Consider the following 27259-nt stretch of genomic DNA (forward strand, 5'->3'; position numbering starts at 1 on the left):
CAGCTCTGACTAGCTGCTCTTAAGAAAAAGTTTCTAAAGTGGAGGGAGCGCTGTGTAGTTACTTCCTGACACCAAAACTGCCAACTCCTGGATCGACATCTCCTTGTTGAGGTAACTGTTGTACTGAGCCATGGTTAGCCTTCCACTCTTCAAGGCATCCTCAATTGAGAACTCTCTACCAGACTTTCTGTCGAGGATCACAGATGATTCCCCATTGGGACCCTTTATTGAGATCTCCTCCCAGTCACATTCCTGACTCTTCAGTTTGACAAACAGGCTCCATTCAATGAGGCCAAACACATGCGCTTCCTCTGGAGACATTTCTTTTCCTGTATCGGGGTCAATGACCACAATGGAGCGCCTCAGGTGGTTCTCTCTTTGTTCCCTCTTGATAGCCACTGTCTTGAGGCGATTCTGGAGTTGCTCAATCTCTGCATCTTTTTCTCTGGATAACTGCTTCAGATCATCTAACTCTCTTTCCAAAGCTTGGAATCTGGAGTCCAGGTTTATTCCACTGTCCACGTGGGTCAAGCTTCTCAAATCCCGAGCTTCTGTTGCTGTGAGTTCAATCTCTGACTGCAGTCTCCTTGTTTCCATCAGCAGGTTCTGTTTCTCAAGGTGTAGTTTGTGGTTTTCCTCCCTTAATAAGTCTAGCTCCTTTGATGACTTGGAGTTGTTGAATTCCACCTCAGACAGCCTGGTTTCGAGGCGGTTGATATCTGCATCTAGCTCCCTCTTACGCCTACTTTCTTCCTCCAGATTGCTCTTCAGCTTTTGAATCTCATACTCTGTGTCTCCTTTGTCCACTTGGACGCTCTCTGAAAAGACCACTTTCTCTTTGACCTCCATCTTCTCCAAAGAAAGGAGCTTCTTTCTCAGGGCTTCTAGTTCAGTTTGCAAGACTTGTCTCCGGTGCTTCTCTTCTTCTAGCTCCAGCTTGAGGAGGGAGTGCTCCTTCTCTTGCTGGGGATCTTGCTGAAGGATCACTTTCTGTTTCACAGTCACTCGTTCTGTTGTCTCCCTCTCCTGTTCTTCCAACTCATTCAATCTAATCTTCAGCCTCTGCACCTCCAGTTCAGCCTCTCTGCGGGCCTGTCTCTCTTTCTCAAGTTCTTCTAGCTGACGCTCTAGCTCAGACCGTCTCCTCTGCAGCTTGCGGAGTTCTTCACGGAGGCAATCAATTTGCTTCAGCTCACTCTCAATGCTCTGAGAGAAGGAGTTGACTTCAGCTTTCAAGGCAGGATCTTGCTCATACTTCACTACTTCCTGTTGGACCACTTTCTCCTTCACCTGGGAAAGTTCTTCCTCCTTCTGTCTTACTTTCTCTTCTTGGAGTAGCCGCTCCCTCTCCAGGTCAATGTGTTTCATCTGTTCATCTGCTAGCTGCACTCTCAGAGACTCTACCTCCTCTCTAGTCTTGGGGTCTTCCCGAAACTGTAGAATTTCTTGAACAACTTCCTTCATATGCACTTGAGGTTTGGCATCTTTCAAAGCTTGTATCTCTTGTTTCAGCTGGTAAATCTCAAGGTCAGCTCTTTCAATTGCTCCTGTCCTCTCTATGATTTCCTCCCGGAGTCGCTGTAGTTCCTTTTCAGTTTCTGGATCATTCTTGTACTTAATGACCTCCTTAATGACTTCTTTGACTTCTACCAGTGGCCCTCTGTTCCTCAGAGCAGCCAACTCATTCTGGCAGCTCTTCAGCTGTTCGTCGCCACCTCTGTATCTCCTCTCCTGCTCTACCAGCTCCAAACGAAGGTTGGCAACTTCATTTTCAGCCTTGGGATCTGGGCGCACAATCTCACGCACTTTCTCCTGGACAACCACCTTGGCGTTCTCTTCCTCCAGCAGCTGGATCTTCCTGAGCAGCTCAGCCTTTTCCCGCTCATTGGAACGACCCTTGGACTTCTCATCTTCATACTGGCGCCGGAGCTCATTCACCTCTCTCTCAATGGCTAAGTCTTTCTCTACCTTCAGCACCTCCTTGACAGTAATTTTGCCCTCAGCGATGGCCCGTTCCTTCTCAAGACGTTTGAGCTTGTCCTGGAGGAAGCTGAGCTCTTCCTCATGCTTCTGCCGAAGGGCACTCTCCCTCTGCTTGCTCTCTTGCAACATCCGGAATTCCATCTCTAGCTGGGGATCGTTCTGCAGCTTCAGCACCTCCTTCTCTGTTACCTTCTCCTGCTCTTTGTTCTTCTCGCTGGACAGCACAGCAATTTGTTGGCGTAAAAGGATGACTTCATTCTCTCTGGTTCCTTCTTGCCTCCTGAGCTCTTCCAGTTCTTCTTTCAGCTTCAGGATTTCATCAGCTTGAGCCTTATCTTGTTCAATACGTAGTACCTCTTTCACTATATACTCCTGCCCTCCTTCCCTCTTCTCGTGCTCCAAAACGCGCAGCCTGATTTTAAGAGCCTCCAGCTCATCCTGGAGCACCTGGTTCTTGCGCTGCTCTTCTGCTAGGTTTTGCTGCAGTTTGTGGAAGCTCTCCTCCAGCTGAGGGTCAGGCACTTTCTTCAGCAGTTCTTTCTTAACAATGGTTTCTTGGGGCTTCTGGTTTTGCAGGTGGACAATGTTGTTCTGAATGGCTTTGATCTCTGCTTCTAGCTGTTGCCGACGCTGAGTCTCATCTTCAAGCTCCTTCTTCAACTTCCAGACTTCTTCCACGGGCCTTATGGATTTTTTGGTCTGGGCAAAGTCTTGTGTCACTTGAACCTCTGGTTGCTGTTGTTGAAAAAAGAATGTGTAGTCAAAAAAGCCCAAATAATCATACTTTTGGTGCTTATTTTCAGTGCCTCCTGTGACAAAACAACAGGAGGATGTTAAGCTTGGTTAATGGAGCTTGCTTACTGCAAATGCTAAACAGGGGGTGTTTGCAAACAGGCTGCTCTTGAACTGCTCTGTGGATTCCCAGCCTGGCAAATGCTTTCTGTGGTGCCTGTTGCTGTCAAAACAAAGCTTTTAGCCACAAGGGACATTAATTCTGGCATGGGTTTGGCAAAAGAAGTGTTAAAAATGATGTGGAGCTTCCTAGGGTGAGATGGGACTGGGAAAAACGGAGGGGTTATCTATCTGATTTAAGTGTCTTCTGATGAATGATTTTGGAGGCATGAAACACCAGCTAGATTTGTTTTCAGTTCAACTTGTAATAGCAAAGGCACATGTGTATATTGTTTACATGACTGTCCTTTCAGTATCATATTGCTCCTGGTGATCACTTACCTGCCGCAGGAGGCTCTGAGCGAACTCCAGATTCTGCAGCCTCTGTTTATTCACAGCATTTACTTCAGTGAACTTGGCTGCCAGAACAGCCTCCTACAGAACAAAAATGCATTGAGAAAAGGTGATGGAACCAGGTGTGCTTGGTCAAGACTTGCTGCATAGAAACAATGGTCACGGCCTAAAGAAGTAACCCTGGGTGCTCTTCTAAAAACCTACAGCAGTGATCTGCCAAGCTTTGGGGGAGGAAGAGCGATTCTCATGTACACTCACTCTCATGGTCATACTGTGCATTTCCTACTCAAGATACGCAAAAAGAGATTCAGCCGAGGAAGAACTGGGTGGACACTTTTGGCTGCCTGCCTCAATAGGCAGGATGAATTTGAGCAGATCCTGCATAAATAACTAGCTTGTGGCCTGCTCTCACTGTAAGTATTTCTATCTAGCATGCAGTCTTCAGTGGTGAAATCTTACTCTCTGTTTGAAAGTCTTGGGAGGGGAAAAATTTCAGGGTTTTGGCTTTTCTTCCCCCTTTCCCCTTTCAGAAGGGAAGTGCTAAATTCAGTGTTTTCCCTCTCATTCTGGCCAACCTAGTCCAAAAAAATTGATGGCTTAAGAATAATGAAAAATCCCTTCCTCCCCTGATTCTCTGCCCTCCCCTGCAGTCCCCTCTGGGACCAAGGTTGCTGACAGTAAATATAATTTTGCAAAATCTCCATTGGTCCCATAAGCTGTTACCTGCTTTAGCTTGCTGTAGGCCACCCCTTAATTTACCTCCTCTTTCACTTTTGCAGCTGGAGACTGGAGCCTTGGCTTCTTGCTCATGTACCCATTCCGGCCATTCTCTAGGTCAAGAATGGACCGTAGCTTCTCCGCTTCCAACTCGTAGTCCTGTGGGAAGAAGTTCCCAGGAAGAAAGTGAGATTACTGGGTCCCCTTCATGCACAGGTCCCTCCTAAACCCTGACTTTAATGACTTCTTCCCTTGACCTGTGTGTTAAGTGAGCTGCTGAGGATGGTGGGATGTGGGGCACTGTTGGCAGGACCTCCCAGCAGGTTCTGAGTCGGATTCTGCCCTGTGACCATTACAGCACAGATGCAGGCATGTGCTGACCTTCCAGTTGTCTTACTGATGCTGAGCTTGGAGTGGAAACCCTCCTTTGAGAGACAGTAAATCTGAGCCAGTTGCCTTGCTAAAAGCCACATGATGTCAATGTCAGAGCAGATATAACCTGGTTTAGGCTCATCAGTTGACTGAGCAAGGGCACTAGGCTTTCTTTAGGTGGTTCCTTGTAGGATGTAGGTGATTCTGCCCCTCTACTCTGCTCTGGTGAGACCCCACCTGGAGTACTGCATCCAGCTCTGGAGTCCCCAGCACAGGAAAGACATGGACCTGTTGGAGCGGGTGCAGAGGAAGGCTACAAAAATGATCTGAGGGCTGGAGCACCTCTCCTATGAGGACAGGCTGAGAGAGTTGGGGTTGTTCAGCCTGGAGAAGAGAAGGCTGCGAGGAGACCTTATTGTGGCCTTTCCATACTTAAAGGCGGCTTATAAGAAAGATGGGGACAGACTTTTTAGTAGGGCCCATAGTGATAGGTCAAGGGGTAACGGTTTTAAACTAAAAGAGGGTAGATTCAGACTAGATACAAGGAAGAAATTTTTTTATGCTGAGGCTGGTGAAACACTGGACCAGGTTGCCCAGAGATGTGATAGATGCCCCATCCCTGGAAACATTCAAGGCCCAGTTGGACAGGGCTCTGAGAAACCTCATCTAGTTGAAGATGTCCCTGCTCATTGCAGGGTGTTGGACTAGATGACATTTAAAGGTCCCTTCCAACCCAAACTACTCTATGATTCTATGTTAAAGTTCTCCCACTGGCAGAATTGCAGTCCTTACCTTCACTGCCTGCTGGTATAGCTGAGCTGTGGCGGAGACCTTCTGCACCTCCCGTTCCTTGCTTGCGATGTCACTGAGGAGCACCTGGCATGCACGGAGATACATGTCAAATGGAACACAAAATCCAAATGCTTCATTCAGCCTTTTTGAGGATTGCCATTAAAATTACAACACTGAGAATTACAACCTTCTCGAGCTGCCTCACTACATGTTAACAAGGCAGAGGGGACAGTGGGACCTTATAGCATAAAAATAAATAAAGCTAATAAGTATTTACATTTTTCTATTTTATATTCAGGAGCTATTGAAATTCTATTCCTTATCTTTTAATGTTGTTCCTTCTCCTCTCCCCATAGAGCCCAGGGTGCTCTCAGAAAGAATTACCGCTTGGTTCTTCAGCTTCATTTCCACTTGCTGGATGTTGTCAGTCTCCTGTGGCTCGTAGTTAGGTATGTTGCACAGGAACTGGTTGACTTTGTCGTAGTTGGTGCGGTAGTTGGAATAGGCACTTTTCGCTTTCTGCAGGGTCTGTGTTCTGTGGGAGAAATCAGCTCAGCTTCAATACTATCACATCTCTTGTGTCTTCTGCAAACACCTCTTAACCCGTTCCCGCTTCCCCTGTTCCCTAAAGACATAGGTTTGAGCCAGAGTTGTTCTCTTGCTAAAGTCCCCACATAATCCTAAATGCTGCCCAGATCTACCCAGCCAGTGTGTGCCAGGAACTTCTCTCTCTTCCTCTTTAGCCCTCCCTGGAAGACCTTCTGCAACTGCTCATTCCCCTGACGGTGTTATGCCTCTTCCAGATTCAGTGTGGTTCCAACTCTACTGTAAACATCCCAGCTCTCCAGGCTGGTCCAGTCCTAGCTAGATCCTGTCCTCTGTCTTACCTGTGGTCGATTTGCTTGCTGAGGTTGTTGAAGCGCTGGTTGAGTTTGTAGAGCTCGGCTTCTTGCCGTTCAATGTCAGGGCAGTGCTCCTGGAACTTGCTGGCCAGGGTATTGGAGCATGTCTTCGTCCTTACCAAGTTCTGCTCTGCTTCATTGAGCAGGAACCTCTTGGATTGGAGCTCGGTGCCCATGGCCTGTGGAAAAAGGAGAGGGGGATTCTCCAGGGTTGCACACGTGTCACGCTTTTGTTACTGTTTCCCATCAACTCCAGCTACTGCACTGGAGCTGCAGAGGATGCTAAGGAATGGCTGAGCTGCAGCAGTGCTACAGGTTGTAGAGAAAGGTAAGTTAGAGGCTTGCATGGTAAGCAGAGCCATCTGGTAAACCTGATGGGGAGAAAAGCTAGCTCTTGCTCCCTTCTCCACCTGTTAATCTTTAAAAGCAAGCATACTATGTGCAAAATATTTGGTGCTCCTTACACAAGCCTTAAGCCCCATTCCTGCCAGTGCAACAACTCCAGAAGGAGCCGTGAAAGCTTTTGCACGCTAGTCTGAACTTGGGGACTTGATGGAAAAGCTGAAGAAGGACCTAAAATTCTGGCCTAGCCAGTTCTTGGCCTTTCTAGCAGAAGGATCACCAGTTTTGGTCAGTAGCTTTTCCTAGCGATAACTGTTCTCAAAGCCTTGCTAGGTCCATATCTTTCATGTATCAGACTTCTGCATTGCTTTTCCTAGATCATTTTATCCTTCACTTCTTCATTAGTCCTTTCATCAAATCACAAATATTTAACTGGCATTTGCTTTCTAGTCTGGGGATAGGAATAGTTTGCATTTAAAGTAGGTGGGGATCACTGCAGTTAATGTGGGGTCTCATCTCCAGCTAGGGGAGGCCATCCCTTTACCAGCTGATCCAATTTTGTGAGTTGAGCAGCAATTACCCCAGCTTTTGGAAAATGGTTTTGTATGTGGAGCATGTCAATAGGGTAGAAAACTGGCTGGAGAAAACACTCACCAGCAGCTCTTCTTTCTTACGGTCTACCACCCTCAAATCCTCTGGTACCGTGTCATCTATGACCAGTTTGTTCTCATAGGTAGACAGCAGGTCTCGGCCTTGCTGGAGGCTCCTCTCAAGGTGTGTGGCCACCTCAACTCTGTATGGACACAAGAGGAAAGGTGTTTAAGCACACCTGCACCTGTCTCCTGCAGGATCCTACATCATGCTGGGCTCAAGCCATGACTTAAGTCATGACTTACTTCTCTTGGGCAGCGCTGAGCAGCTGGACCACACGGTCGTACTTCTTGTTGGTATTCTCCACCTTGTTCTTTACCAAGGTGGCGCTGCCGGTGTTCGGCACAGATTCGATGAAGACCTCGCACTCCTGGATCTTCCTTGTTTTCTCGGGTTCAATGCGACGGACCTCATTGGTGATGTTCTGCAGTAGGAACAAAGCCTTTGAGCAATTGAAATAAGACCTTGGGGCTACAGGACAGAGAAGCTGACCCTTGGCTGTCCAGTGTGAGAAGAGAGGTCAGGGCTGAGGGCTTGTGTTTGATGGCAGGTGCCTTTCAGCCCTGTAGGGGACAGAAGGATATTTTCTGTTGATTTTCTGTTGACTTGTATCTCTTCTGGGGCAGGCTAACTAGCCCTTAGCAAGGAAACGCTGGCTGGGGAGTGGTTCCCACCAGCTCTAGCTCTGTCAGAAACATGCTGGACTCATCTGGACCATTGGGCTCTGCAGCCTGACGGATGAATTCTTGCCTGGACGTCAAAGCGCTGCAGGCAGTTGGAGCAATTTCCTTTCACTTGTGGTGGCCCTTGGCTTTTGACACAGCCCTCGGCAGGTGATGTAACCAGGACCTGAACTTCCTCCTAAACCAAGGGAGATTTGTGGCACGGAGCCTGGCTTAATTAGGGGTCTGAAGGAGAGGAAAGGAGCAGGATGCTACCAGCACCGGAGCCTAGGGGGAGCAGGTCCACAAGGAGAAACAGTGCCCTGGGCCATAAGTGTTTTCCTGCTTCTTTCTGAGCTGGTGATGGTGGTGGCAAAGTTAACATCCCTGCTGTGCTCAGAATATAGACAGGATCAAAATTTGGGGGCTCCCCTCTCTTCCTCACAGCACACAATCTGCAGCCATCACCTTTTTCCCATTCAACCTTTCTGTGACTGAGCTGGGCCAGAAGCAGGGCAAATGTTTTTGGCTTCTGAGGCTGCTCAAAGGGCTGCTCCCCATCGCCACTGGAAGAAGTAGCCAGCTGTAAGCATCACTCCATGCCCCCATGCTCCTGGACTCAAGGAGCATTTACAGTACCCAGCATACTGAGGACCACCCAGGAAGCCCCCTGGGAGCACAGTCCCCTTACAGCACTGTCTGTCTGCTTCCACAGGCCCGTACCTTCAGGTCCTTGGAGCGCTCGGTGCTGTCCTGCACAGCTCTACTCTGCTCCAGCGGCGGACGGAGGTTTGCCGTTATTGCTTTCTCCTGCTTGTCCAGGTCACTGTTCACTTTCTCCAGCCCTGCCAGAAGCTGGCGCCCCTGAACTGATGCAGCATCTGGATAATGAGGGGGGACCAGGTTAAAGCTGGTTGGAAGCTGGGTCTAGGCTCAATCCCACCAGTGAGTGCAAAACCCACATCCCCCTCTACTCCCTGAGCCCTGCCTGGTGTGATTGCAGCCTGGCTGCTCTGCCCCTGCACACATCCCAACGCTGTTGTCCCCAGGACCCTTAGGAGAATGGAAGCTGTTGGTGACATCCTCCCTAAGATGGGCCACCGCCTAAGTTTCCAAGGCTACAGCAGCCTTTTTGTGCCTGGGAAGGGGCAAGCCCCAAGCTGTCCTTCTAGACCCGCACCTCCAATGCTGTCTGCCTTCAGCCCCTCATAGCGCTGCTGGAGGATGTTCTTGCAGTTGGCTGTCTTCTCCTTCATGGTCATGTAGTGATCAGCAATTCTGCAAAACGGGACAGCAAGGGCATGAGGTCAGAGTCAGGCCCTCAGCCCCTCCATTACCCTGTCGCCCATCCCATCTCCGCTCCAGGAAGGAGGTGCGGCTCTGGAGGGACTTGCGGGACCTGGTCCGTCAAGGCAGCCATGAAGCAAGTCGGGGAGAGGCACCTTCACCCCATGCTGGCAAAGGGGTAGAGCCATGTCTTCACTGGAGGGGTAAGAGCAGGGGAGAGGCAGCAAAGGCAGGTACCTGCCTGCTGAGGGAGGGATGGGCAGCTCTCCCCGCCATAATGGCGCCCCAGAGGAGGAGGGACCTGGACGGCTCTGAGCTGGCCCCGCTTTGCCAGGTGGGATCTTGTATGCAATCAGGAAGGTGCAGGAATCCCTCCTGGAGGAAGCCTGAGGCTTCAAGCAGGCACAGCTTCGCTGCAGGAATTGGGGCAGGAGCCTCCCCATCAGTGCTGCCAGATGGGGGGGTGCAGTGTTGGTAGCATGGCCTGGGGCTGGTGAAGGCAAGGGCAATGGCTGCTGGGGCAGCAGGAGGGTCCAGCAAGGCAGGCTGGGGGGCACATACTGGTCCGCCAGTGCTATTGCTTCTGCATCAGGTGGGGGGATCATGAAGCAGACCCCTGGGGCGCTGATCTTGTCTCCTGAGCTGTCTGCCACTTCCCAAATGTCTCCACTGTTCTTCTGCAGGGTGTAGTGGGCTCCTCGGCTTATCTGGCCCTGGGGGACAGGAACCAGTCACAGCAGCAGGTCAGGAAACACCCCCACCCCCCACCCTGCTCCATGCTGGCAGCCCCAGGGAGCCACACCTGCAGGGCGGCAGGACCGGCATAAACCCCAATCCCTTCTCTCTGCACCCTCTTGCTTCTCCAAGTATCTGCTGCTTGCAGAAGTCTCATGTGCCTGCTCCTCCCTCCCCTGAGCCTCCAGGTATGCCTCCTCTTGAAACAACCACAGCAAGCAAATTCCCACTAGGGCAGAGATGAGAAGGCGTTTCCAAGGCTGTGCTGTGGCTTTTTTGGAGAGGCAAGCAGCTGAGTCAGCCCTAGCTGCTCACTCATCTCCAGGCCCCTGCCTGGTGTCTGCTGGCTTTGCTGTCCCATCCCTTCAGTCAACTACTCAGTTCTGCAAAGACCGATGCCGTGATGGTGGGAATGGGGGGATGCAGATGTGCCTGCTGGGGCTGTGCTGGTGGTGTTGGGGTGAGTTTCTTTGATCAGAAACATGCCCAGACATCTTCACCGTCCCAGCGCAGGGAGCGTGGGAATGTGACGGAGCTGGGCTGTTGTAACCTGCCAAAGGGCGTGTGATAGACGCACTGTCCACAGGGTGGACCCTAACCCTAACCCACTGTCCACAGGGTGGACAGAGGCTGTGTTTCCCCCAGACCCCTCCTGCACTGCTCTTTCTGAGCTGCAAAACCTGCTTTCCCACTGGGGCAAGCACGATCTTTGCCTTGTCCCTGCTGCAGGAGATATTGCTGCTTGGGCACTGGCAAAAACTGCTCCTTCCCCAGGTGTCTCTTCCATCCCCAGTGCCCCTTGAGGAGCCGGTCCCCAGCAGCACCTCTGCATTGCTTATGGGACGAGGGAGATGTTACCTGCTCGCCTTCATACTCGCAGAGAGCCTCCACGGGGATGGGCTGGAGTGGCATCTCACGGCGGTACCGCAGGGGCAGGACATGCTGGCTGCGCTCCTGCAGGGACTTCACCACCACCTCATACTTGTCCAAGGCTTTCTCCTGGTCCTAGCACAGGGTAACGACCAAAACCAGGAGGGAAACATGGGAAGAATGAGCTCCTGTGCTCTGCCAGCTGGGGAAGGTGGGGAAGGGCTGGGGAGGAGCTCGTACCAATGCCGCTGGGACAGAGACTGCAGCTTCTTTTTTGCTTATGCTAGTGAAAATGGCTCCTGGGTCCTGCTCTGCAGCCATCGTGTTTCTACACCAAGTGTTCCTGCACTCTCCTGCATAATTTTGCAGCCAGGCTGAGGACTGGGACTGTGCCGATGAGTTGCCATGTCTTAGCACTAGCCACCGTGCAGTAATAGGCATTCCCTGGTGAATGGTCCACATGCCCGGCTGCATGTTGATGGACAGCCCCATTCCCAGCTATTAGCTCTAATCAGAGCCCCGTGAAAAGGCTCTCCATTGGTTGCTCTATTTCTAGCTGTGCAGGTGGGTATCCCACAACGTTGAGTGGGATTGAGCACACAGGAGGAGAGGGACAGCTCTCAGAAAGAGCTATCAGCTGTCCCAGGACATGTGCATCATCATCTGGGCCTGCTGCAGCATGCTTGGGCTTGGGCTGGGCCAGTGGCTTGGCTCAGCATAGCCCTTCCCAAGTGGGCGATCTCTCATCCCTGCTCTCGGCAGCACAGCAAGTTCCACAACCTCTTCTGGCAGCAGGTCTAATTATGCTCCCGCCCTTAAGGAGTGCTAACTCAATGAGAGAACAAATAAAAACCAACCCAGTGAGCAATTACGTTGCTATGGGAGAGGCAATCTCTAGCTAGAGGGGAAGGCAGAGTCGGATGAAGGCCAGGCAAAGGGAGGCAGCAGCATGGTCTTGCTGCTGGGATATCCCTCCATCGGTGTCATAGGGACACTGGCTCCTGCTGCTGCCTCCCCTTTGGTCCTGCCTGCGCCAATACTCACATCCAGCTCCTGGAGGAGAGACTCAAGCTGGTATCTGTCCTTGAACTCTGGGCTAAATTTTTGGTCCAGGTCTGTATCCACTTTCTTCAAGAGCTCCTGGGCATCCTTAGTGTCTTTCTGAAACTGCAGAAAGGAAAGGTCTCTTGTGAGAGTGGGTCCTCCTGAAACATGAAGCAGACCCACCCCAGCACCCTGGTCTTTGTGCTGCCTAGAGCAGGGACAGCCACCAGGAACTACGATGGGCATCTGAGCACTCAGAAGCGCATGGAGAAAGGTGAGGAATCGCTACTTCCCATGCTCAGGACAGCGAGCTAGGGGAAAGACAACCAGGGCAGCTTATTCCATGGTCTTCTCCTGCAGAGTTGTTAAATCCCACCTTTCCCCACCCTCAATTTTGTTTCACTTGGACAGCTTCACGACGGTGTGTGGTGTCTCCATTGCCAGGGCCAAGGAGAAGGCAGAGCCAAGCCCTTCCACACACAAACCACCCCCTGGGGCAGTTATTCTGGCAGATACCCACAAAAGGCACTGCCTGGGCTAGGCACCAGGGTTCAGTTTTGGCAATAGACTCATCATGTCGTCAACACACCCAGGCTGTGGGAAAGGAATCCAGCCTAACCTGCTCCCCTGCAGAGCCTCTCTGGCTGTCGGATGCAATTTATCCAGCAGACATCTGTCTGCTGAGCTCAGCTGGGGCACTGAGTCCTTGCGCAGGGCTCCCTGGGGGGCCAACTCTGCTTTCTGCAGGTGTAATTTCCCCACTTGAACCTGTTCTGCTTCCGAGAGGAGCATGCAGGGCCTTGTTTTGGAGGTGAGGTACCTCTGCGAGATACCTCTGCTGTCCTGCACACAAGGATGATGACATTGGACTGTGGCTCTTGAACCTCAACATTGGAGTGGGTGCTTTCTGGAAGTTATGCTTTGGCCAAGCAATTACTTCATTTGCTGATTGAGCAATTATGACTTGTGTTATCAGCTCAAAGTGGTCCTCCTAGCCTTAAAAGCCCCGTAGACCAGAGGACTAAATGTCTTCTACCCTGTTTCCAGATCAGCAGGAGCTTGTATGTTTGCTGGGGTCTCCCGCAACCCAGCACCTACTCTCTGGGCTGTGCAGAGCAAACAGTGCCTTGCTGCCCCTGGGGATGTGGTACCTTGTGGAAGTCCTCCATGAACTTCAGGTGGCTCTCCTCACAGATCAGCAGGTTGAGGTACTCCTTCCAGTCAGCATGCACTGCCTCGATGTGAGCCTGCAACACAGGGGCGGGAGGTGGACATTAGCAGGATGCCCTATGCTAGGGGTGAGCCTGGGCAGCCCACCAGAAAGTACCCATTTCCCTCTTGAGCAAACAACACCTTGGCTGCCTGTGAAGCCACCCAGATGCTCTCGGGTCAAAGCTAGGATGGGAATACTGGAGAGCTAGTCCAAAGTTGGGATGCTCCAATGGGAGCGTGGGGACGGGTGGAAGGAGGTGACAAATCCTGTGGCCTTATGTCCATCTTCCCATCAAAGGTGAAACTTGCCACTGTAATTTATCCTTTATAGGTAGGCACAGGATAATCACCACAGGAACAAAGAAGATGGGAAGAGCTAATTAGGTTTATTTTGGCTCCTCTGATGGTGTTTACACACTTGGCAGGTGAAGGAGACTTTTTCCCACTTGGCATCCCAGGAAGTAAAGTCAAGAGTCATGCTGGCACCAGGTCCTACACTGGAGAAGGGCTGGTGAGTCTCCTGAGCTCCAGGGCAGGCAAGGCAGCTGGACCCCATCCCTGATGCTCACCTCGATGGCGTTCTTCCCAGGGTGATTCTGGGCGAGCAGCTGATCTCCATCCACATGCAGCTTATTGATGGCCTCCTCCTTCTCCTCCAGCTTCCGGTGGATGAAGTTCTAGATAGAGGTAGACAAGATGCTGATCCCCATGCAAAGAGAGGGGACCCTGGCTGTGTCCTGTGACTAAGCTACTCTCAAAGGGCCTGAACAACTCCACAAGACAGAAAGCGTGATGTTCCCCTACTGCAGCTCTCGCTTTTCCTTCCCTTGCAGATGTTACTAAAGATGCAACTCTTGCCAAGTGAATGCTGAGATAAGGGAGAGGAGAATGAGGATGCTCTCAGGCTTCCTCATTGCCTTATTTCTGGCAGGAGGTAAGGATTAACCTTACTATCCATATGCTATCATCTGTATGTCTCAAAGTGCTTCATGATGGAGTGGGGGAAACTGAGGCATGGGTGAAGGGACATTGCCTGCCCCATCCAACCCCCAGCCTACTCCCCTGGCTTTCGTGCCCACCTCCCTTGCTGCAAAGTACCGAGCTGGCACAGGGCCAGGCAGCACATGCGTGTGCACAAACCTCGTACTGGCGGCGCCGGCTAGGGTAGTCCAGGTTATGGTCGCTCCAGTCGTAATGGGTCCTGTCCTTTGCCTGCTGATCCAGCCAGTAGAGCTTGTTGGTGCAGCGCTGCATGTAGTCCTGCAGGGAATTCAGATCCTGCTGCCGCTGCTGGGAGCTAGCCTAGGAAGGGTCAGAGGGAGAGTTCAGCCCAAAGCTCCTCTTCACAGGTTCCCTGGGGGTGCCTGGCCACCCCAGCAAGGGCACCCTGCAAAAGGGCTCTGGCCCCAGGATCTCAGAGGTCTCTTACCAGCAGGTTCTGGTATTTGGCTTGAAAGTCACTTGTATATTCCTGGTAACAGAGAAGAAGCAAGGCAAGAGTTAGGAGCACATCCTCGAGAGTGGTGGTCTGGTGGGGGCTGGATAATGGAGGGGGATGTGGGGTTTATGGGATTTGCCTCATTGTAAAGCTAGAGTCAGTGTACAATGCTCAGCTCTGTGGTTAGGTGTGGATCTGGGCAACCACCCAACATGGTCCAGCCTTTAGGAGCTTGGATGGTCAGATGCCCTTGCCTTCATCAGTGGCTCAGGGCCAACCCCCCAGGGCAGCAGGGAGAGGGGCAGGAAAGCTGACCTTGTTGCCTTCCTTGGCAATGTGTGGGCCGATGGCCATGACCTCGTTGTGGAAGATGTTGTGCTCTTCTACTTGGCTGTTGACCAGTGGCAGGTCGGTCCCAAATCCCTTGCTGCTTAATGCATCCTGTGGTGCACAGGAGTTGAGGTTAGCGATGGGGGAACAGGATGTGGTGGCTAAGACCTGGGAAACTCCTCTTGGAGGTGGACATGGAGCTGGGCTTGGACAGGCTCGTATCAGCAGCATGGGAGCCTGTGGGTGAAGGCAGCCGTGCTGGACAGTGGCTATGGGAAGGCCAGTTTAGGGCTTTTAACCCTTTTCTGGCTGGAAGAGTGTAGTGCTGGGATCAAATAAAGAGGAAGGGCCATAGAGTAGAGCCCAAAGCAGGTGGTGACTGGGGATGCCAAGCCAAGGACCCAAGAGGAGAGGCTGAGGCTGGTTCAGCCTTGACAGGAGAAGGCTTTGCCAGGGGAACCTAACAGCATCCTTCCCATAACTATGGGGAAGTTGTTGAGTAAACAGAGCCAGGCTCTGCAGGGTAGTGTGTGGTAGGAAGATGAGAGATGACAGGGGTAAACTGAAATGGGGGAAGCACAGACTGGGCATAAGGAGAAGCTTTTTCACTCTTAGGACAGTGGGGTGTTGGAGCACATTGCCTGGAAGAGTGCAGTCTCTGTCCTCGGATGGAGAAGGGCAGAGGTTTGCTCAAGCTCACCCAAGAGGCCAATGGTCAGGCTGAGCCTTAGGAGCTCATCCCCTGAAGGCCAGGCTGGTGCACTCCCCCGTAGCCCCCCGATTCTCTGGAGCTTTTCCTCACTTAGCCTGGCTGCTGCCAGCGGTGCTGCTTCGAGCACCGATTCCTGGTGCCACAGCAGCTGGCCTTGTCCCTCACCTCTGCACCCTACCCTGCCACCCAGCCCCCCCTTCTCCTTCCCATGCTGTTTGCTGCTCCCAGTATCAAGCAGCCAAGGTTTCCAGGAGCCTGTTTCTCCATGGGGAGATGCACGAGGTCCTGCCTGTCCCCAGCTGGTGCTGCTGGCCAGGTAGTGGCACTGATGGTCCCCTTGGTACCTGTTTCTCCTCAATCACTGTTGACCAGTTGACCTGGGGCTCAATATGCTGCAGGGGGAAGTTGTAGATCTGCTCATGTTTCATGCGCAAGTTTGCCACTCGTTCCTTCAGCTGCCGGATACTGCGGGAGGGGAAAGATGAGGGTAGGATGCAGGATGTGGGCATGGGCTGGCATTAGCGTCGGTAGCTGTAAGTGATCCTCTCCCAGTCCCCCTATGGGGAGGGAGAGGCTGCCCTTAGGGGACCTTGGAGAGCCCAACGCTGCCAGGTGGGCTGGCAGCAGCCGTGTTGTGCAATTGGCTGGGGAGGGAGAGGGCAAAGGTTCCTGTGCACCAGTCGTCTGCCAAGGGCTGCTCCACTCATCTGCCCGCTCAGGGCAGGCTGGTACTGAGGGAGAGCATCGGCTGCGCATATGCTGGGCAGATACCACCCCACCACACTTCGTGCAGAGCTTTATACGCAGCCATCGGCAGGCATGCAGCTGTTCTCACTCTACACTGCCTGTGGATGGCTGCGGGTTATGCACCTTAATGAGAGCTGGGCTGCAGAGGAGACTGCAGTGCCTCCCCCAGCTGCAGGCAGGAGCTGAGCAGAGCCCCTGAAGAAGCGTCCTCCCCCGCTGCAAGGCTGCGGGGACAGGTATCCCCCCCAGTACTCACTCTTCCGTGATCATGTCACCCTGGGGGTGCTTCATGTGCCGGGCGATCGCTGCATCCCCATCCAGCACGTAGAGCAGTTTGTCAGACTCAGTGAGTTTCTGAGCTGTCAGGTCCTTGTACTGCGCTAGCTGGCATGCCTTGATCTTGTGCAAGTCCTGGGCAGGCAGAGAGCAGAGAGGAAGGGTCACGAGGGGAAAATAAATGGTATCCAAAAGGTCGTCCCGCCATGCTGCTGCTGGGTGCCAGAGATGGGCAGGAGCTCTGCCGTCTCCTGTCCTCCCAGGACGTATTTTGCTTTCCCCTCACCTATGTTAGCCCTAAGGAAGGGCTGTAGCTGCAGGGGGTGCTGCATTGCCTTGGGATGCATCGTACCCTTTGGAAGAGGAGGATTGTTCAGGCCCCTTCTCCTCCATCCTAGCTGCCTGCTGGGATACACGTCCAGGGATGCACATCCCCACTCTCCACAGTGCTACCCAGCCCTGGATAGGGAAGAATTTCAAGGCCCTATCGCCTGTTACACCCTCCCACCTTCTTCCCACAAGCCGGGGGAATCTGTGCATCCCTCTGGATCATCGCAGCCCAGGTACCCGCCGCAGGCAGGGCAGCCGCACACACATGCCATAGGAGAGGAGACAAGACTGCAGCAAAGCGGGAAGGGCTGCGGCAGGAGGGAGGCAGGGCGGACAGGGCTGCTCGGAGGAGCCCGTGTGTGGGGGGCCACGGCTTGCTTACGTTTTGCATTCGGGAGTCTGTCTCCACGATGTTTTTTTCCACCTGGTCGGCATTTTTCTGCAGGCGCTCTATGAGCTCGGTCAGCTCTTTGCTGGAGATGCTGGGGAGAAAGAGGAGGAGAAAGAGGGGGACTGGTCACCCCACAAACACAGCCACAGCCCTAAGCTGCTGCTAGGGGCTGCCCTCGGGGAGCCGTGACTCCAGGGGGGTGGCTGGGGGCCAGCTGAGCCTGCCAGGCACTGCAGCTGCGTGTGACTCACTGCTGCCTTTCTAACACTTTCCAAAATACTTGGCTGCTCTGCCAGGAGGGGGGTGGTGGGTGGGGACATAGTGTCTCCCACATGGTGGAAATGGGAGCGATGCTGTAGGTGAGCCTGAGCTTCCCTTGGCTTTGGAGCAAGAAAGAAAGGAGCTGTTTGCAAGGGGACAGGGGGAGGGGAGGCTCCTGCATGGACATGAAGGAGCCTGAGCAGCAGAGAGGATCTGGATCCCATGCATGCAGGCAAGATGGCCCGTTTGAGGCTGTTGCCCATGCCCTGGGCAGCCCCTGCCTGCAGCCTTGTGTGCACCCCACGCTGGGGCGCAGCCCTGCCTTGGGGCCCCAAGGTCAGGGCTGCCTTGCTCTGCCAAGGAGCTATTCACAATTTAAACCAAACAAAGGGATGGGACAGCACATACTGCATCTATCTTCCAGTGCTTTCTCTCTTGCTAGGCACTGATTTTTGCTCCCAGGGTGATGCTGGTCCAAGCCTCTCTGTTTGCAGCTGGGCTGGCAGGGTGCAGGGCCAGCCCTAATATTCACAGCCCCACTGCAGGGATGGCTGAGCTAGAGCACAGTCAGAACAACCCATGACACAGCTTTTGCATTGCCAGGGTTTTTTTAAACATTTCATCTTCTTGCTGTCACTTTGGCTGCAAGGAGAGGATGCAGCATGCCAGGGCTGGCTCCAGAGGACCATGTGCCAGGCTGCGTGCCAGGCGATGCCCGCAGCCTCCTGCTGTGGCTCTGCAGACCAGAGGCAGAAAGCAGGGTGCGCTCCCCAGCAGTCCCTGCAGATGGAGGGTTCCTAGAGCCAAGGCTGGTGGCAAGGCTGGGACTTGTGTCCCAGCTGTGCTGCTTTGCTATGTGGGCTTAAGCTAAGGGTTGGCTCACTCCAATCCCAACCACCTATAGAGCAGGGATAATAAGCCTTAATGACTTTGTTATGTGGTGGTAGAATTAATCTTTATGTGGCACTTGGAAGTGTTAATTGCTGTTATAACTGCTAGTAGATGAGTTGTGTGTCTCCTGCAAAGGCTGAAGGGCAACGGGGCAGGGAGAGCACAGTTGTCTGGTGGAGCACCAGCATCCCAGCCATGTTTGCTCGTGGTGTGGAGGGCTGCTGTGGCAGCTCCTCATCCAGTGGACAGCCTCATCCAGCAGATTTGTCAGCTCAGCTCTGAGGAGTCCTGCAGCACCTACGTCCATCACGGGGCAGGGTTTGACCATGTGAGCTTCTCCAGAACAGCACAAGACATGTCCTCCTGCCTTCCACAGCGAGGTGGGCTAAAGCTGAGAGTGGAAATGGCCTGTTGACCAAGGCAGTCCTCTTCCAGGGCTTTGCAGTGGCTTTCCTGGACATGTGCCACTGCTCAACTACCAGCAGGTAAAAGCAGTACGTGGCCTTGTCAGTCCTGCGCACCTCGGGGGACCACACGCAGTCTCCAGCAGGGATGTCTCAGCTTGCTGAGATGTGGGCACTGGGGGAAGAGCCCAGGTCTGGCAAGCCCAGGTCTGGCCGGCCTCCTTCGTGGCGCTGGTGCTGAGCTTCAGGACATGTTCCTGCCTGCCACGTGCTATCACTTTCAGTGCAGCAGAACAAAACAAAAACCAGCTCTGGGCTCGTTCCTCCCTACTGTGAACCCTGCCCCAGGCTGCAGGAGCCTTGTAGCATCTGACAGCTCCACAAAAGTTCATGGTTCCCTGGGAAGTTCTGGCGTGGGCAGGATTTACACTGATTTTTTTTCTTTTTATAGAAGCTGCATCATCAGGATGGTACTCGGCATGGCTGGTGGTTTGTGTCTATCGCTGCTGCCTGCCTGGCACCTCCTGATGAGCAGAGGGATTAGCCATAATTACGGGCCTTTTCACATGAGCAGAAATGAACGAAGTGGGCATTTCCAAGCAGAGAAGCAAATGAAGGGGTTGTTGTGAGTCATGCAGCTGGTTGCAATAATTTCAAGGATGAGCCTCTTTTTCTGTTCAATAATCACAGCTGGAGGGTGCAGGGGTGCATTGGGAGATAGATGTGGGTGGCTGGATCCTGCTGCAATGGTAGAAGTAGCTCTTCAAAATCCACTTGAAGGTTTCTTCTAATCCACATCCTCCCATGTAAACCAGGGAAAACATCAGATGAAATCATTGGGGAGAAAGTGGTTTGAAGATGGGCAACTTTGTGTGTCTGGACATGCGTTTGTGTGTCTTCAGATGATGGTTACTCACAGCTGGTATCTCCTGCATCCTGAGAAAGCTTGCAGCCTTCCTCATCTCTCACTGATGAACTGGAGGCCACCTGAGCTTTGAGGGCAGGAGAGGCTGATTACCCAGGTGGGAGCTTGGGATGCTTTACTGTGATAGTCAGGAACTGAACGGCACTGAGCAGGGCTCAGGAAGAGCTGGCAGGGCTTGCCAGCTTGTCTCTGTGTTTCATACCTTGGTCTCAGTGTTTTCTAGCAAGCCCATGGATGAATCTTCAGGGTTTCAGTGGATCTATAGTATGGATGGAAAACCCATCCCAAAAAGCAGAGGAGGTTTGGGGCTTTTCTAGTTCTGGTTTTGATTGAAGTTTCTAAATTTTACAGGGGAAATAAAATTAAGCCAGGGATCGTTTGGGATCCACTGCAGCACTGCGTTTCAGCCACAGCTTCCCAAGCTGCTGCTGCTGCTGATCTGGTCTAGCAGAGCTGAGCCTGGAGCCTCTGCCCAGCCTTTGTGCTTGCTTTGCATCAGCAAAACTGATCTCGGGTGCCAGGAACTGGAGAGTGCAACACGCAGGCCCTGACCCTCTTACTCAGGTACCAGCTTTGCCGGGAGCATCCTCCGTGGCCATGCTGCTGTTGCTGGAACAGCCAGGCCGGTTCGGGATGGGGATGACGTGTCTGGGTGAGGATGTGCCCCTTATCTCCTTCTCCCCACTCTTTCCCTGGGTCTGAGCCACAAGCTCTAATCACCCCCATTAATCACCCTGCCACTGAGCCGGGGCTGCCTGCGCCCTGCCAGCCGGTTCCCAAGCGGGCAGCGCGGCTCCTGGCCATCCCTCCCCGCCTGCCCACCCTCCCTGAGTCACAACTCAGGGAACCCAGCGCTGCAGCAGAGCCACCCTCCACCCCCAGCCCTGGCAGTACCTGGGGGCAACAGCCCCTTCTCCATCACTGCAGGGAACAGAAGTGGGTGTTGGGGCTGGGGGAGTAGGGAGGGCAGAGGATGGCATTTCCCTGTGTTGGAGAGGATGGTTTGCCTGGTAATCCAGAAACTACTGCTTTGATGTGCAGTATCGGGGTGACCAGGGAAAAGAAAATGCAGAGCTTGCTCAGAGCAAGCAAGGACATGCTCGGTTATAATGTGGGCATGGCTCTGCTGCTCAGCCTCGGCTTTCCTGATGCACACAAGAAGAGCTGTTTGCTCTCTGCACCTCTGCGGTTTATGTGAGAGTCACCAGCAGAGCAGGTGACTGTCACCAGCTGAGGTTTTGGTGCAGGAAAATCTAATAAAAACGTCCCACAGGAGACGGATATCAAAACAGCTGCCACAGTGTCAGGGGAGCTGCTCATCCACACCCCATCCTGTGCTGAACATGGCACAGGACTGTGAACAGGGAGGTTGGTGTGTGCTCCCGCTCACCCCCACTGCTGCTTGAAATGCAGAATTAGTAAGTGTGCAGAAATAAATACAGAAATAAGAGAGAGATCTCTTATTTCTGTATTTATTTCTGCATACTTATCATTTCTGTGCCACTTAATCAACCAACTTGGACATTACTGATATGAGATCATCAGCCCTATTAATAACCTGCCTGCCCCTATAGCTGGATCTGTGTTAATAAAACACGAGGACAAGCGTGGTCCCTGTGTCCATCTGGATGTCAAGCAGGGTGCCGGAGGGATCAGGTGGGAAAGCTAAAGCCTGGCTGAAATCTCCATGCCAGGCGATGGAGGAGGTTGGCTTCTGTGCCCTTCATCTGCTGAGAGGAGGAAGATGTGGGAGAAGCACAATGTGATGGGCAAAGCAGTGAGGAATCCTTGGCCAGCCCAGGAAAGGTGTGTGGATGGGATTTGCAGGAGATGGCTCTTTTGGGAAGCTGCTGGGAAGAGCCGCGGGTGCACCTCGACTTTGGAGCAGAGCATCTGGCAGCTAAGGCAAGGGGCTGCCAGGGCCAAAAAACAGGCAGGAGGGGATGGCCGGAGCACAGAGCAGTGCTGGGGAGGGAGAAGGGCAGGATTTGGCTATAGCCCAGCTGGGAAGGGCAGCGCATGTGTGCCTGAGTGGAGGCAGGAGCAAAGGTGCCCAGGGCATGGCCCTTGTGAGGCTCCAGCAGAGGGAAGGGAAATGTAGAGCTTTTCTGCTAAAATAGATAAGTCTTTGTTTGAAAAATGGAAAAAAAAAAAAAGCCTGGAAAACTGTCTTTGCCATTTCTGGAGAACTTTAACATTTTCTGATCAGGAAGGAAAAAATGATATAACTCATGAAAAGCTGCACTCGGCAGAAGTGTTACTTCTTTTCAATGCTGCCTTGAGCAGCTGTAGCATCGCTTGGTTGGCGTGAAGGACCTGAGATTATTCCCATGAGGAATGGGAGGGGGTTTTTTGGGTTTCTCCCAGCTGGGGAGCCGGGAAGAGGCAGCTGCTCTGTGGCAGACTTCACTTCATCCATGTGCCACAATTCTGACCCCAGGTGATATTCTGTTTCTATGGGTTTTGCAGTTTTTCTTTGGGTTTTGGGTTTGTTTTTTTTTTTTTTTTTTTTTTGAAGAGAGGTTCTCTCAAAAGACAGATGTGATGATAATTATTGTGGAAACTTTGTTACTAAAAATCTGACTTTTTTTTCTCTATTCCCACTTTTTTCTGCCTTCCCATTAGGTTGTATCTTCACTGATAAGAGCACTTTTGGGAGCAAACTTCCCCGGGTTTGGCATCTCCAGGATGTCTGCAGGTTTGCACCCTGGCTTTGTGCTTGCTCGCAGGTGGTAGGAAATCACTTTGATTTTTCTGTCTCCTTTTTTCCCAAACAAGGAGGCTATTTCATTAATCCCCACAAGTGAGGATGTTCAAATAGATACTCCTGGAGGTTTGACTGCTCCAGCTGAATGCAATCCCTGGGAAAACTCCTGCTGGGACCTTGTCCCATGAATCAGATACTTGCTGGGAGGGTTAATGGGAAGGGCTCTGTCCTGCTCCATTGCCCAGCTCAGAGAAGCTGGCTATGCCCCTGCTGGGAACCAGGAGCTTCTCCACAGGTGGGACCGCTCTGCCAGGGACAAGTGAGTTGGCTGTAGACAGGGTCCAAGCATGGATCCTGGTCCTGCTTACCGCATCCCACTACTGGGGTGCACGGACAGTGCATCAGGCAATGACCACTTACTGCTGCTCTCAATTCCATCTCCATTTAATTTCCATTTATACAGATTTCATAAAAAACATACCCATCTGAGCACTGCTGCTGGAGACCAGACTTTAGGACTTAAAGGGCACAAATCCTCCAGAAAGCCACAGCACAGAACTATAAATGCCCTTAAAGATCCCTGAGCTGCAGCTACCACTGCATGATATTCCCTTGTGCCACTTACTTATAACGACACTGGAGTGAGACTGAGGCAGAGCAGAGGACAAAAGGGCTGGGCTATGGCTAGTGTAATTCAGGTTTGGGAGAGATTAAGATCTGGCTCAAAACTCCAGAGCAGCGTGCCGTCAAGCTACCCATGTTAGGGCGTAGCTGGACAACAGGGTTGCTGTGCTTAGTCCAGCTCATTTCAATTATATTTATCTTGCCTCGTAGTAATGGTGATATATTATTGTAATGTGCATGGAAATTAAAGCAGAAATAGGCCAGGCGATGGCAAGGCTTGCTCTGCCATAAATACAGAGCAGCTCCCCTGACTCACCTGCTGTCTGGTCCTTTGTGCTGACTCCAGTCCTACCAAACAGGCTCTAGAAAGGGGTGCCAGCCCTGCAGGCAGAGCCCTCCCCGCTTCTGCCCCAGCTGCCTGTGCCCCCTCTTAGATGGGCACTGGGTGTCCTGACAGCATTAAGGGTCTCCAGGCCTGGGAGCCCTCCTGGGTGGATGCTCTCACCAGGGGACCCCGAGGATGAACATCTTTCCTGCTGGCAGGAGGGTGACTTTCAGCAGCAACCTCTCAAGGCTGAGCTGTGTTTTCTACCTCCCAAGCCTGGACTTTCTAAAGAGAAACCAACCTCCTGTTTTCTAAGCGTGCCAAGTGTTTGGTGAAGATAACAGGGAAGGAGGGTGATGGTTTTCTCCCTACATCCCTATTCAAGGCTTCCACCTTCCCTTCTAGGGTCACACACACACACATATATATATGATGGGCTAACAACACAGTAGTCGTGGCCAGTCCCAGCTGAATCCCAGGGCCTTATGCTACTAGGATGGGATGAGCAAGAAGAACACAAAGCAACCAAGCCCATGAGACAAAAGAAATGTCGTCATCATCATCATCCACATTCGCCAGACAAGGTAGGGAGATGCCCACACACCTACTGACATGCCTAGGGTTGGACAGGGCTGGCTGCTGAGCCTGGAGACCACAAGCTGAGGCCAGAGCTGCAGCAGATATTCCTAAGGAGAGACTTGGACCCTGGTCCTGCTAATTTGTGCATCCGAAAAACAAAACCATGGGGAATGCCTGTTGAGGAGCATCACCTGCACACTGGGGGTAAAGTAACTGCTGGTGCTGTGAGTGGCGTTAGGAGGTGGATGGATGGAGATGTGGTCCAGGATGCTCAGCTCAGCGCGTCGCTGTGGTTTTCCACCAGCCAAGCTGTGGCACAGCATGTGGCTGGCGCGCTCCAAGACTCAACTGGTATTGCCGAGGCCAGATGAGTCACAGCAGGCCAGAGGACCCAGCACCAAGTTGTCTTCAAACCATCGCAGTTTTGCAGGATTTAATGCCGCTCCTGTTCTTTCCCTGCCATTGCCCTATTAGACCTTCAAAGCAGGCTGGCTTTCCTCCTTACTTCTTAATGCTAGAGTGGGGCTGACCAGTATCGAGATTGCCACAAATGGCTCCTTCCTTGTTTGGAGAGGGGTTTGGCTCCTGTGGGGAGCTGCATCCCCAGCATGGCAGCAGGGATGGAGCAGGGAAACCTGTCCCTGCCCACCCCAACCTGTCACCCCCTGAGTCCCAGGCAGGCTGCGGGCAGCTCGGGGACAGGCAGGGGAACTGCTCAAAGCCCATACACTTCAAGGCGCTTTGGATGGGAGGCTGAAGGGCCAATTAGGAGTTGGCTGTCTGCATCCAGGGGAACAAAGAGTGTTGTTTGTGGGCAGATTACAGTGCCTGTCTTGAGCTGCACAGACTCACGGAGATCTTGACTCTCCAGCGCTGCTCATCAAGATGCCCCCATCAGGGGAAGGGCTCGTCCCAAAGCTGAAGAAGCCACCAAGACTCACAGTGGCTCCTTGTCAGACTATAACCTGCTGTAGGATGGCGCTTCCTGGGCAATCCCTAACTAAATCAGCTGAGCTAGTAGCCCAGGCTCCTCATTGCTTGAAGGAAATGTTCCAGCACACTTGCACGCTTGCCAAACCAGTGCTTGGTTATTGCCCTGTCACTGCTGTGCTTTGAAGGCTCGGTCACCGGCAGCACCTTGGCACTAAGACCTCGTTTAAGGTGCAGCCCCTGCACCGCCGGCTGCACAGCCTCGCTGAAGTGCAGGATGAGGCTGGGCTGTACACGGTGTTGAAATCTCCATCTCTGTTTACGGCGGGGGTGGTTGGTTGATTTTAGCAGTGTTGCTCTGTTTTTCTAGCAGCAAAACTGGGCGGGAGCCGGCTGGGAGTCTGGCAGCGCCTGGAGCAGGGGACGGGGCAGCAGGAGCTCCTCGCTTCTTCGCAATCCTTCTCCAGCAAGTTGTTTAACCGGTCCGGCACCGGCTTCCCCATCTTGATGGTGGGGCTGTTTCCACACGGTGGGAGTGTTCCCTGGATTCACAGATGTTTGTAAACTCCAACCCAGGAATTAACAAATTTGGGCTAATGAGCACAGCTCTCCCCAAGGTGTGCGCGGACAGCTGGGGTGCAGGGAGGGAGGGTGGCCCGAGGCCACAGCCCTGCGCTGCTTCCTCAGCTGCCACCAGCCAGCCAGAAAAATAAAGATTTCAGCCTGGCCTGCAGCCTTCAGAGGTGCTTTGGCACCTGCCCAGAGCCAGCTGGGCTTGCGGGCAGGGCGGCAGAGGGAAGACTGTCTTCCTGAGCCCCATCCGCTGTTGAATGATGTGAGCATGGGGTATCTGGCACTGGCAGGGCTCGGAGCACAGCAGTGGGGACCCTGCTGGGGATCACAAGGTGGGTACCCGGTGTAGAGGAGGTCTGTCTCCTCCTGCCTCCCAGCACCCTGATGCTGCTCTGAGTCCCGAGATGTCAACCCAGGTGTGGCATTTCTCATTTTCAAGCCTTCCACTAACACCCCTGAAGACTAGAAGTGCAACTGGGTATTTACACCATCCTTTGAGCATGGGAATGCTGGGACTGGAGCCGGGGCCATCAAGGAGGCACATGCTGACACTCAGGGGGCTCCGTGCCACCCATCTCCTCCTGCCAGCCCCTCCCCAGCAGCAGAGCATGCCCCAGGCTTTGAAAGCAGGAGCCTGTGTGGCCCTGCTGAGCCAGCCAGGCTGCCGGGGGAGCCCATCCCCAGGGCTGACACTGGACCCTCAGCCCAAATGGAGGGAGCTCAGCAAATACCAAAGCCTGAGCAGCCACCATGCCAGGGCAGCACCCTCCCCTCTCGGGGAACACCCCTCCTATGTGCCACAGCACCGCACCCATGGGCAGGGAGCAACGAGGGGCTCCCCCAGCTTGGAACATGTCAGTGCCTTCTGGGCTGACTGGTCCCTTTCTGGGTCCCTGAAGGCACGTCAGCCCCTGTACCAGCTCCCCAGTTTCCTTCCCAAAGGAGGATTTTTGGGAGCAGGGCAGCTGCTTTGAGCCCAGTCAGCAGGGCAGGTGCCTCTGGAGAGGGATGGAGAGGGATGAACAAACCAATGGGCCGCAATCTGCACCAGCCATCCTGCTCCCCGTGCTCCAGAGCCCCTGAAGCTCCTCTGGGAAACACAGGACGCACTTCTGAACCGATCCAAACATCCACCTCTTTGGAAACATGTACCCTGTGCCACCGGCCCTGTGAAGGGCAAAGCTTTCTCGGGGGTGGGGGGCCGTGTGGATTTTCACAGCTTTTCCCTTTTAACAGTGACCTTTCACAGGGCGCATTCAACACACTGCTCTTCTTTTAATGACCAGTACAACTGAAACACGTCCCCACCCCATCAGAAAGAGCTGAGAAAAAGACGATCGACTGAATACTTGGTCCAGATGGAACAAGTGGATGAAGGCTGAGGACAGCAAGACTTTTCTTCCCTAAGATCTAATCCAGCACACGCCTGGGAAGTGAAGGAACCTGCTCCCCAGAGCTGCCGCTACTGCGATGCGAGGGGGACTGGGGAAAAAGCGTCTCGGTGTCTTCACCGGGCACCAGAGATGTGGACTCAGCTCGGAGAGGAGCTGACAGCTCGGAGAGGAGCTGACAGACACCTCGGGGGGTGCCCTGGCTCCGCCAAGCCCCGGCGCCGGGAGGGGATGCTGCGGGTTCGGAGCCCCGGGATCGCGGCGCTGCTTGGCCAGGGGGGAGCGGGGCTGCCCGGAGCCGGGACACTCACCTCTTCTTCTGCACGGAGGGGCTGTATTTCCCTTTGTTGCGTTTCCTGAAGAGCGAGTGCATCGCGTCCCCGGCACGGCGCCCGCCGCGCTCCGCCTGCTCTTCCCCCGCCGCCGCCCGCAGCCTCTGCACCGCCACCGGGCCGGGCCGGGCCGCGCCGGGAGGCGGGGACGGGGCTGCACCGCCTCTTGCCTGCCTCCTGCCTGCCTCTGCCCGGCTGGGCTGGCCCGGCCCGGCCCCCCCCCGCCCCGCAGCATCCTCCCCCGCCCGCCCTCGGCGCTTCCCGGCTTCCAGGAGTGTT

At 53.4% G+C, this 27259-nt stretch overlaps 1 protein-coding gene across 1 annotated transcript; it reads right to left on the reverse strand.

Annotated features, from left to right (window-relative positions):
• Window positions 1-9: 9 nt before the first annotated feature.
• Window positions 10-27021, reverse strand: PPL (periplakin). Its single transcript, XM_075718257.1, has 22 exons — window positions 26960-27021; window positions 17030-17129; window positions 16298-16452; window positions 15639-15759; window positions 14568-14693; window positions 14244-14285; window positions 13955-14116; window positions 13384-13491; window positions 12754-12849; window positions 11603-11725; window positions 10547-10693; window positions 9515-9666; window positions 8847-8944; window positions 8390-8547; window positions 7250-7428; window positions 7008-7146; window positions 5997-6190; window positions 5494-5644; window positions 5110-5193; window positions 3988-4104; window positions 3217-3309; window positions 10-2718 (listed from the first exon to the last, which is right to left on the reverse strand). The coding sequence occupies exons 1-22, from the start codon at window positions 27019-27021 to the stop codon at window positions 34-36; spliced, it is 5292 nt and encodes a 1763-aa protein (XP_075574372.1). The 3' UTR covers window positions 10-33.
• Between the last annotated feature and the right edge of the window lie 238 nt (window positions 27022-27259).

The sequence above is a fragment of the Pelecanus crispus genome, chromosome 11 (assembly GCF_030463565.1).
Source record: "Pelecanus crispus isolate bPelCri1 chromosome 11, bPelCri1.pri, whole genome shotgun sequence".
In the NCBI taxonomy this organism is placed as follows: Eukaryota; Metazoa; Chordata; class Aves; order Pelecaniformes; family Pelecanidae; genus Pelecanus; species Pelecanus crispus.

Coding starts and splice junctions, on each gene's coding strand:
- PPL (XM_075718257.1), bottom strand. CDS start 27,021: ATGCACTCGCTCTTCAGGAAACGCAACAAAGGGAAATACAGCCCCTCC. Junction 14,286..14,567: donor TTGCCAAGGAAGGCAACAAG/GTCAGCTTTCCT, acceptor CTCTGTTACCAG/GAATATACAAGTGACTTTCA. Junction 8,945..9,514: donor GCAATAGCACTGGCGGACCA/GTATGTGCCCCC, acceptor CCCGTTTTGCAG/AATTGCTGATCACTACATGA.